The sequence below is a fragment of the Trichechus manatus genome, unplaced genomic scaffold (assembly GCF_000243295.1).
Source record: "Trichechus manatus latirostris isolate Lorelei unplaced genomic scaffold, TriManLat1.0 scaffold00103, whole genome shotgun sequence".
NCBI lineage: Eukaryota > Metazoa > Chordata > Mammalia > Sirenia > Trichechidae > Trichechus > Trichechus manatus.
Window position 1 is genome coordinate 7,916,907 of NW_004444039.1, and position 11,500 is coordinate 7,928,406.

General features: G+C 43.6%; 1 protein-coding gene across 1 annotated transcript in view; it reads right to left on the minus strand.

Moving 5' to 3' along the window:
• Positions 1 to 11,500, minus strand: part of KIF13A (kinesin family member 13A) — a 285,225-nt gene that overhangs the window by 111,418 nt on the left and 162,307 nt on the right. Inside the window, 4 exon segments of the mRNA XM_023737492.1 lie at positions 826 to 960; positions 2,907 to 3,017; positions 5,298 to 5,510; positions 5,874 to 5,985. Coding sequence (XP_023593260.1) covers positions 826 to 960; positions 2,907 to 3,017; positions 5,298 to 5,510; positions 5,874 to 5,985 — 571 coding nt within the window.

Sequence of the window (11,500 nt, forward strand, 5' to 3'; positions counted from 1 at the left end):
ATGAGTAGACAGTGGCGTTTTCAAGAGGATAAAGAGAATAAGTGACATATGATATTATCATAGTCCTGAAGACTGACAGAATGTGTGCTTGTATATATTTTACATTTTTCTCTGTTTTAATGTCTAATACAGTGAATTAGATAGATATAACCCACAAAAACAAAAGTTCTTTAGAGTCTCTGACTCTGAGTGTAAATGAGTCACAAATCCAGAAAGTCTGAGAACAGCTGCAAGGCTGCAGTAAACCATCTACCAGGGGCTTGTAATCAGTGGCATATGGCCCAAGGGCTGACTCCAAAAGGCAACACCTATCTCCACAATTGAAGGGTGATTACAGGACCTACAGTTAATTCCTGAGGATGTAGGTTTAGAAGGGACAGACCCAGAAAAACCCTTGCTGTCTAATCGACCACAAGGGTTTGCTTTAGGCTTATGTTGATCTTAAGATCTCCTTAGAACTACTCAGGAGCTTAACTGAGAACACCCAGATCTTCTGAAAATCCTTGTGGCTGAATTCAGAACTTCTCAGAATCCTTCTCATAGCTGGAGCTGCCTCACACCTGGAGCTAGGAATCACCCTGACACCCTCAGCAGCTCACTCCTGCCCTTCTGGTGTCTGCAGCCACAGGAAATCAGCCTGAACTGCACAGAATAGCTGTTTCTCCTTTTCAATAGGTGACCTGACTGTACGATCAATCCTTTTACTCTCAGTAAGGGCTAAGCTAGGTACAAAATGCAAAATAAAAAAAGACAGGCACCCGATTCAATTGGGAATTTCACACGAATACATCAGGATTTCAACTGTTGGTTTATATACCATCTCACCTTTAAGTAATAAACCAGGAGTTCATTGAGAGCAGGGTCTGCATTTAGGTTGACTAAGTAACACTTGTCATCCCCCACCTTGATGCCGGACGTCTCAAGGGAAATCCCCATACTTTCAAGTTGTCGCTGTCTCTCCTGTGGACAAAAGCAAACAAACGCAGGGAACTCTATTTGTTACTCTACTCACAAGATGTATCCATGGAAAATTTAAGTCACTGTTGCAGGGGACAACGCCAATAAAATTACACATTCTACTCAGCTCAACCAAGTTTGCTGAGAACCTACAATGAGTGAAATCTTGTCCCCATTTCATAAGGACACAAAGGGTGAAGCAGACATCATCTTAATCCCTAAATGGTCCACAGTCTGGTAGTGGAAATATGACTCATATAACTAGAACACAAAAGAAGACAGTACCATGCCATTGGAGAGATGCAAAGTGCTACAGAGCTTCAAAGGAGAAGAGACTATGTATAGGTTAAGAGATCAGGAAAGAGCAAAAACGTGGAAACAACTCAAAGGTCCATCAATGGATGAATGGATAAACAAAATGTGGTACATACGTCTAAGGGAATATTATTCAGCCATAAAAAGAAATGAAGTACTGATGCATGCTACAACATGAATGAAACTTAAAAACATTACGCTGTTTGAAAGAAGTCAGACATAGACGGTCAAATATTGTATGATTTCATTTAAGTGAAATGTCCAGAACAGGTAAATCCATAGAGACAGAAAGCATACTGGTGGTTCCAGGGGATGGGGGAATGGAAAGTGATGGCTTAATGGGTATGGGGTTTTATTTGGGGGAGATGACAATGTTTTGGAACAAGATAGATGTAGGAGTTGTACAATATTTTGAATGTACTAAACACCACCAAATCGTTTAGTTAAAAATGATGAATTTCATGTTCTATGAATTTCACCTCAATTAAAAAAAAAAAAAAGAGGTACCAGGAGAGTCTTCCAGAAGAGAATACATTTGAGATGGTTCTTGAAGCATAAGAAGAATTTCAACAGGAAGAGTGGGAGAGTAGGAGGATGAGGGCAGGGTGTTCTAGGGGTGGGGCCTGGGGAAGCACAATGAAGACTCTGGGCATACTGGATGATTTCCAGTACCAAGAACCCCTAGCATATGTGGGAAAGCAGTGGAAGAATGAACCCTAGCAAATGTGGGAAAGCAGTGGGAGATGAACACCTAGCAAATGTGGGAAAGCAGTGGAAGATGGAGCTAGCAAAGCAAGTTGGGCCATATTGTCGAGGACCTTGAATTCATTATTCATTAGAGCCTACAATAGACTAGGCACTATTTAGGACTGGGAAAACACTAGTGAACAAAACAATGTCCCTTCCTTCATGAACACTGATATTCTAGTGGGAGGAGACAAACCATGAAGAAACAGACAAGTTTCCAATGGTAGTAAATATTATGGAGAAACATAAAACAACCTAAGAGGGATAGAAGTTTTGTGTGTGTATGTATATGTGTGTATATAGATATCTATAAGAAACATATCAGCAGAAGCCTGGATGAGGTCCCAGTTACTGCTTTAAGCTACTTGCTTGGGATGGTCAAATATTTCCAAGGAGTCAATGAGATTAAAATGTTCATGAAATGCACAGTGTAAAGATACGTACTACACACACAGGCAATATTAGTTCCTGCTGTATATTTTGTCTCCAGTAAAGCCCACACAGCATTTTCTAACAAGCCCAGAGGATCAAAGATATTGGAAAAAAGGATGGTAGTGCTGTTTGTTATAAATTCTCTGCCAGTCAGGTAGCCTTATGCTTTGCCATGTGATCTAAAATTGTAAAACCAGTTTTTGTTCAAATGTGAAAAGTAGGAAATTCTAAAGACATTTCCTGTAATCATAACTGTTCAAATTCATCGCTCTCTAATGCTTCTAGCAAATATATGAACCAGACTGCAAGTCAAAAAAAGGCAAGAAATTCGTGTCTAAACTGATCTCCAGTTCAGCCCACAGAGGTCCTTTGAAGACTTTTTGAGGATGACAAGAAGCTATACAAAGCAAATGAAAAAGGAATCACAACATTTCAGGCCTCAGTTATCAAGCTACCTGTGCAATTTCTTCTGTTTTCCTCAGCTTCTCTTCCCAAGTCACTGTTAGTTCTTTTATCAGCTTTTCAGATTCTTCAAGCTTCTCCTTCAGTTCTGGGGCCTTCATAGCCTTTACAACAAAACCAAAGATATCTGATTTTTAAATTGTTTTTCCATCATTATGTACAAGACTATCATTTACTGTCTGTGCTTAAGCAGTTATCAATAGTCTGTTGAGAGCAAGTGCTTAAGTCACATACACTCAGGGCAGGTTTAGACTTTATTAATCAAGTGGAACGGAGAAGAACTTGGTTGCTGCTGTTTAAAGAAAAGGAAATACCAGTCTCCTGAACTGAAGTGATATAAATCATTCAGGGTAATTTTATACATCATACTCAAATTCCACACTTAAAGACCTAAAAGATGCTAAAGTTCATCTTCGAAATAGAAAAGCAGGGGAAAAAAAAAAAGGACACCTAAGCAAAATTCTTTTTTCAATAAGACAGATCAACACACTTCACCAATAAATGCATTCTAGTTATATTAAGGGACTATGAAAAGTGAAGATTCTTCTTATTTATTTGAAAAATTGAATCTGGGCCCTTTATAATTACTTTTCTCTATGGATGGTAATAAATTTAGCATACTTAATATTTGCTTGGAAGCAGGGCAACTGCTTAAAATGTCAGTGACTTTCCCCTGAGTTTGTTCAGTGATAGTACCCAAAGGACCTGAAGGTAAATATATGCAGCTTAGAACACAATTTTTGGACTTAACTTGGCACCAATATGCTGTGACACCCTATAGTAACTAACATGAGCCTCTACAGAGCCAAACCCTATGAACAAGGACGATGGCAGAGCTTGGACGAGGGGCTGAAATGCTGTCCATCTGGAGGCTGGCTGAGTCTGCCTGAGTTTCCAGGTGTTAACAGAGCCTGAGAGTGACATTTAGTGCTGGGTACAGGGAGGTACAGGTGAACATTCTAGGTGAGCCTGCTGTGGCTTTTCTTCTCTCTCCTTTGGCCACATACTGCTCTGGCCATCTGGCCTACATTATATGGGGCAGTGGAAATGCAGATTCAGAAATAAGTGGAAGTAACTAGATGATCTACCTATAAACAAATTCCAGGATCAATACGCTTTCCTCCCAGGATCATGCCTCTCTTTGAAGTTTATTAGCATTTTGATTTTTCGGATGTTTTCCAGCCCTTGTTGGCATCAATTAAAAAAGTATGCTTGATGTACTGAATGATGATTTAATGATAAAATTCAGCAACATTTACTGAGCACTTACTATGTGCAAAGCATTGTGCTAAGTGCTTTCTAGTATCAAATGCTGCACTAGGGGTTAGGGATGAAAAACTGAGTAAAGCACAGCTTCCTGCAGTTGAGGAGCCCACAGCCTAGAAGAAGAGGAAAGGCGTGTAAACAAACAGTTACAATGTAACGCCACAATCACCAATTTAAAAAGAGTATTCAGACCCCTGGCTTCCTCTGCCCTTTTTTTTTTTTTTTCATTCCTAATTTCATGTCGATTACTTTTTGATTAAATAAACGGATGGATAAAAAGTATTTAAACGGTGTCTGGCATACAAGTGCTCAGTAAATAACGGCTATTACCAAGCCCCCTGCAGACACACACAGTGTAATACCCTCTCAACTAAAGTAGAGGAAGAAGAAAGCGGTATGAAGAATATCAACTTATGGTAGAGGTCTCAGGTGCACACCTAAGTCCCAGAATACGGACAGCATGCGACTTAAGCTAAGTCACTTGGCTTCTACCTCAGTCCCTTCACCTATTTCAGAGGAGACCCCGTCTCACCCAGTAACTACGCATAAGGCAACAGCTTTTTAGAATAGCATGTGATTATTCAAGTCTGCGTAAAGTCCATGTAAAATGGTAACAAAGCAACATTATTGCTTTTGTTTCTTGCCAAGAGCGGATGTAAATGAAAAAGCAAACAGAGATTTCTGCGTTATTCCTAGTGTTTGACCGTCATTGATCACACTGCCTCCAAGACTGAATGAGCAGATGATATGTAACTAGTGTCTCTGAAAACGGCAAGGCACTGTGGAAACAGATCTACAATGCTAATAACCAAGAAAAAACACACTCGGTTTTTAGAATTTCACTTTGGAAGAAACGTGGGCTCAAGGGCCAACGGATTCAGGAGTAAACGATTAGGCAGCAGCAGGAACTCTCTCTCATTTGCTCGCCTCCTCGTCTGGAAGCTCCCAGGGCAGAGTCTGGTATTACTCTCATTGTTCTTCACGATGCCTAGCACACAGCAGATGCCAACAAACACTGAAACGGTAAAATGACCTAGAACCGCAAGCACGCACGTCCTCACGGGTCACATACCACAAGCCGGGGATTTCAAACCCAGGGAACATCAGGCTGACTTTACCTCAGCCTGTGAGAGCTGCTCCCTCAGTTTCTCCACTTCTTCCCGCAGTTCTCGGATGAGTCTTGCATTGGGATCCTCGTTGACAACAGCGTGGTTAACAATCCTTTTGGCTCGATCTGCGTATCTTAACGTGGAGAGGGTCTCTTCATAGTTGTCTGCTGCTGGGCTGATAGTGGCTATCATGGAGGTCTGGCTGTTGCCCCCCAAATTGTCCTGCAAAGTAGTTCAAATATCCTATTGGGAAAAGAGGTCCCTTCCACAAACACGGGATGCAATCAGCGCACACGCATGTATGACACTGCTCCCCAGGGACCTGGGTCTGTAGTTCACAAGTGATTTAGGACAAGATGAACAGTGGCCTCTCAAGAATCACAATAATGAAAAATGCCCCTCGAACAGATTATAATGGAATAAAAAGCAACAGAAAACCGTTTTCATTCTGCTTTCCTAGGAATGAGGATAACAGTATTGTCACCAGAGTTCTCTGTGTACTTGATTAGCTTTGCACACGCCTTTCAGCTGTGGCATCTGAAATAGCCGATTTATAGTTGGAAGAACATGAGAACAATGTATTACCTTGAGAAGCCAAGTGAGAACTGAATCTCGGTAAGGCACAAATTTGTTTTTACCCTTGCCAGCTGCCTGGTCAGCCAGTGATGATATAACCAACCCCAGGGTTGTAAGTGATCTGCCAAGAGAAAAAAAAGTTTTATGGCACGTTTATTTTGTCTTCCTAAAACAACGATCTTTCTAGATGATAAGTATAAAAGATGCTGAAAAAAGCTCTAAAACTGACGCAAGCAAGTCTAAATAAATTTTTCTAGAAGCTGAAATACTGGGGGTAAAAGTAGCTATTAATTTAACAGAACGAATTTAGAACCTCTATAAGAATCTAGGCGCCCTGGTGGCGCAGTGGTGAAGAGCTCGGCTGCTAACCCAAAGGTCGGCAGTTTGAATCCACCAGCCGCTCCTTGGGAACCCTGTGGGGCGGTTCTGCTCTGTCCTGTAGGGTCGCTGTGGGTCGGAATCGGCTCAGTGGCAACGGGTTTTACAAGAATCTATTCTGTCCGATCACAGGATCGTATTCAGAACCTGGAAACATAAGTTTGTAAGATCAGACTAGAGAAGTTTAACTTACTCCAAATGTTATGATGGAAGGTCTGAACCATTTACTCTTTGGGTCTAATTTGGACCTTTCTGGTCTCTAATTATGTTTCCCAGAATGACCAAGTAACCTGCAGGGCACCCTTTCAGTACACACTATGAAGCACACCCTATCCATCTGCTTAAAGTCGGCAAACCTTTTTCAATGTAGAGTTGTACAAAAACAGTTGTACAAAAACAAAGAAGAGAATAACATACGGCGACTGTTTCAACCCGTTACTCAAAGTAGCATCAGCATCACCTGAGAGCATGTTAGAAACACAGAACCTCAGCAGCTTTCCCGGGAACTTGTTGGAGATGCAAATTCTTAGGCCCCCACCCTAGACATTCTTGTTAGCTGCCACCGAGTCAGCCCCAACTCACACTCACGGCCATCCCATATGCACATCTGAACGAAAGGCTGCCCGCTCCTGGGTCATCCCCATGATCGGCTGGGAATCTGACTGTTGTGATCCACAGGGTTTTCATCGGCTGCTTTTCAGAAGTAGATCTCCAGGCCTTTCTTCCTAGTCTGTCTTAGTCTGGAAGCTCTGCTGAAACCTACACGCAAGCCTCCACTGACAGACGGGTGGTGGCTGCGCGTGAAGTACACTGGCCAGGAATCGAACCTGGGTCTCCCACATGGAGGGCGAGAATTCCGCCAGGGAACCGCCAGCGCTCCCAAACCGCAGACATTCTGGATGAGGCCCAGAGAGCGGAACTCTAACAGGCCTGCCAGGTGATTCTGATGCAGGCTGAATCTGAGAGCCGCCACGTTAGCCTGGGCCACCGAGCTTACTTTGGTGACTAACACGTTCTCCACATCTTGAGAAGGGGGCCCTGGTGGCACGGCAGTTAAGTGCTTGGCTGCTAACCAAAAGGTCGGCAGTTTGAAAAGAATGTCGTGAAAACAACACGTATGTGGCGCTGAGGGACAGAGGGCTCCTTCTGTGTCGCAGTTGAGTCCCAAGTGCACCTTTACGGGGAGATCAACGGGATCCCAAGTTCGGGGGCCGGAAAACAGCAACCTCAGCAGATCTCACCGGAGTGCATCGGGGGTGATAGGACATCACACAGAGAAAATCCTTTGTTAATATTTTTAAAAATTAAATTTGAGGCTTGTTTTGACTAACAAGGAAGCCCACAAGTTAGCAAGTGAAAGACTAAACAGCGTGCTTTCCAACGTCAACAACAGAGTCCCATTAAATAAGTTGAAAGGGAAGAAAGTGTATTTCCCACAAAACAGAACTCCCCAAAGGTGAGTCACCGACAAGTCACTGAAATACAAAGCAAATTCGAGAAGCAGAAAATGAACCAGAACTGTAATAACGAACAGCCGTTACCGCAAAGTGACATAAATACGTACATCACACGACAGATTTAAAAGTTGAGAAGAATGAAAACATGTCCGTACAGAAACCTGCCCGAGAGCGCTCATTCGCAGCATTATTCACAATAGCCAACATGTGGAAACAACTCAAATGTCCAAACGGATAAACAAAAATGTGAAATACCTACACGATGCTATCGGGCACTCCAAGGGCTGGAGCTCTGAGGCGTGCTACAACATGAACGAACCTGGAAACCATCAGGCTGAGTGCAAGAGCCTTAAAAAATTATGCCAAGTGAAAAAGGCTGCACACAGAAGGCCACGTTTTAGGGTGACGAAAATTAGATTGTGGGGATGCCCGCACAGCTCTGTGAATATACTAAAGATAATCATACACTTTCAAGGGGTGAACTCTATGGTATATGAATTATTCCAGAAAGCTTAAAAAAAAAAAAAAAAAAGTAAAGCAAGCACAATTATAACTTTTCAGTTGCTGTTTAGTCAACTCTGACTCCTGGCGCCCCCATGTGAGTGAGCAGAACTGTCTCCATAGAGTTTTCAATGGCTGGTTGTTTGAACAGATCATTAGGTCTTTCTTCTGAGGCGTCTCTGGGCGAAATCCAACCACCAGCCTTTCAGTTAGCAGCTGAGCGTGTTAGCTTCTTGCTCCATCTAGGGACTCCTTGTCAATTTTAGGGGCAGAAAAAGTTATTTAAGGAATCTCTCTGATTCTACCAGGGCACTGCTCCTTCCCCAAACCTGCTGGAGTTAGGGATCAGATGGCAGCTCCTCGTTTTTAAATCTCTACCACAGGGATGCTTCTTACCACAAGTTCAAGCAGGGGATGGGCGCTCTGGAGGGGAGGAAGCAGCTAGGCTAGGAGATAACATCTATAAGCAGACAGCCAAGTTTTATGACAGACATGTCAAAAACTTTACCTGTGAATAATAATGGAGAATTCAGGGATCAAAATGAAAGTAACTGAAGCTTGGGAGGATCAGAAACAAAGCTGTTCCATAATAAACCAACCAATGAGGGAAAAGGGGAATCATAATTCAGACTTTGTTTTGCTTGCAGGACCTTCCTCCAGCCTAGTTTCCCTAGAAATTCTAATTACTAGATTCCTTTTCTTGGGAATGGAATGTGATGTGAGTTATCCATACTGTCTGGGATGGACTTCAGAAATGTTATTTTACCTACGTTTCCAAAGATCGATTTCTAAGATCATAAGTACTGTATAAAAACCAAAAACCCACTGCCGTCGAGTTGATTCCGACTCATAGCAACCGTATAGGAGAGAGGAGACTGCCCCATAGGGTTTCCAAGGAGCAGCGGGTGGATCTGAACTGCCAACCTTTTGGTCAGCAGCTGAACACTTAACCACTGTGCCACCAGAGCTCCAAGTACTGTATAAACAAAGAGCCAGTTGTCGTCAAGTCAATTCTGACTCACAGCAACCCTATAGTACCGTATAGAACTTAATAACTTCCATCTGGAGGGTAGAGACCATTTCTTGCCATACATTTTCCTGCATGCAATTACTGTCTCTGTGGGTCTCTCATGTTAAATGCAAAGACATTTTTCCAGATTTTCTTTCCACAGGCTTGGACCCTGTAATGGATAACTTGTGAGTAACAAGGGATTCCCACCCTTGGGAAGCAGGCCATTTTTATTCTCCCTAGACACAAGCCCATGCTTGCTAACTCAAGCAGTACCACTTTAAAAAAGTGAGACTGCCACGAGGAAATGAACATGAATCACAGAAAACACTTAAGAATTAAAAAAGGAAGACTGAGTCGCATGTAACTACAGAAACACTGTGCTTCTAAACTGTAGTATTCTGACACAAACCATACGACAGAATCCTCGGAGGGACATACACTAATATCCCTAGAACAAGTGTCCAACAGAAGCCACGTTTTGGAAATGTTAGTGTATACTTTATTACATAGCAACACAGCAATGCAAATGGAAAGGAGATTGGGGAAGACACTCATCAGACGGGAACTGCTCACACTTAATGACTGGCCACTGTTGAGAACGGAACAGAACCGTTACCAGCGACATTCCCAGTTAGAGGGAGAGTTCCATGATCTGAATGACTTCTTAGAGAAACTGAACTAGCCAGACTCCAAAATAAAACCAAACCCCTTGCCGTCCAGTTGATTCTGACTCATAGCGACCTTACCGGACAGAGCAGTACTGCCCCATAGGGTTCCCAAGGAGAGGCTGGTGGATTTGAACTGCTGACCTTCTGGTTAGCAGTCAAGCTCTTTAACCACTGCGCCACCAGGGCCCCAGCCAGATTCCAGGAGCAGGGAAAAGGCTTTCTCCTTCCAGCACCAGCAGACAGGTGGAGCCGCAATCTGATGTTTCAGATCCACCTTCCCCTGTGAAGACGGCTACAGGTGTCTCGTACTTCTCAGGCCTTGAACATACCACGGCGGTTTGGTGGCCCCACGGCACTGTGGTTCTTCAAACGAAAGGAATAACGTGCACTGTAAAGCTCTTAAGAGCTTAAGGAGAGATGATGTTCCTAAATCCGTAGGCCATTAGCAGCCACTAATGTCTGTGTGATGTCCCTGACAGGTCTGGAAAAGAGGATTATCAATGCTCCATCAAAGAAGCCCAAAAGGGGCCAAGAGAAAGCTTAGGAAACATGTCAGAGATTTCCTTCATTTTCGTGCTCAGCTGGGCCTACCAGCACTGATTTCAAGGCTCAGAAAGTCATTTGTGCACCTATTGTGTGGCACTTCAATTTATTACTTTATTTTCCTTTATTAACACCCATTTACACAGCACTTCCGCTGCTCGTCTGCCCGTTTGCGGTACTGTGGTGGCTTGCGTGTTGCTGTGATGCCAGAAGCTATGCCACTGTTTTCAAATATCGGCATGGTCACCCATGGTGGACAGGTTTCAGCGGAGCTTCCAGACTAAGACAGATTAGGAAGAAAGGCCTGGCAATCTACTTCTGAAAATCAACCAATGAAAACCCTGTGGATCACAGTGCTGGAAGATGAGCCCCCTCGGTTGGAAGGCCCTCAAAATACACAGTGGCCACAACAATGGACTGGAGCAGACCAACGATTGTGAAGAAAGCACAGGACTGGGCAGCGTTTTGTTCTCTTGGACAAAGGGTCGCCATGAGTCTGAGCCGACTCAACAGCAGCTAACAGCAACAATGTGAGTTGGTGGACTCGGCTCAGAGGCAGCTCCCCTTCCTCTAGCCAGTGATTTTGAGAAAAGCACAGGACCACCGTGGCAAACATCCGCGGGATGATAAACGTGTCATGAAAAAAGTTCCGTTGCTTAAACACTGGGAGCTGTAGCATTTCCCAAACTTCTCTGGTCAAGAAAATCCTCCTTCCTCTGACTTTTTACATGAAGGGGCTCACTGCTCCCCTAAGCTTCGTGCTCCTCCAGGGCAGGAATCATGTTGCAACACACCAAACACCACATATGGATTATCCTGCAGTTCTGGAGGTTAGAAGTCCAGCATGGGTTTCATGGAGCTAAAATCAAGGCATCAGCAGGGCTGTGTTCCCTCCAAAGATTCTAGGGCCTGTTTCCTTTTTTCCTCCCAGCTTCCATAAGCCACCTGCAGTCATTGGCTCCTGGCCGCTTCCCCCACCTTTCAGGGCAGCGATGGCCAACCACGTCTTTCTCACGCTGCATCACTCCGACGCTGCCATTCCTGCCTCCCTTCTCACTTATCCCTGTGATGACTGTA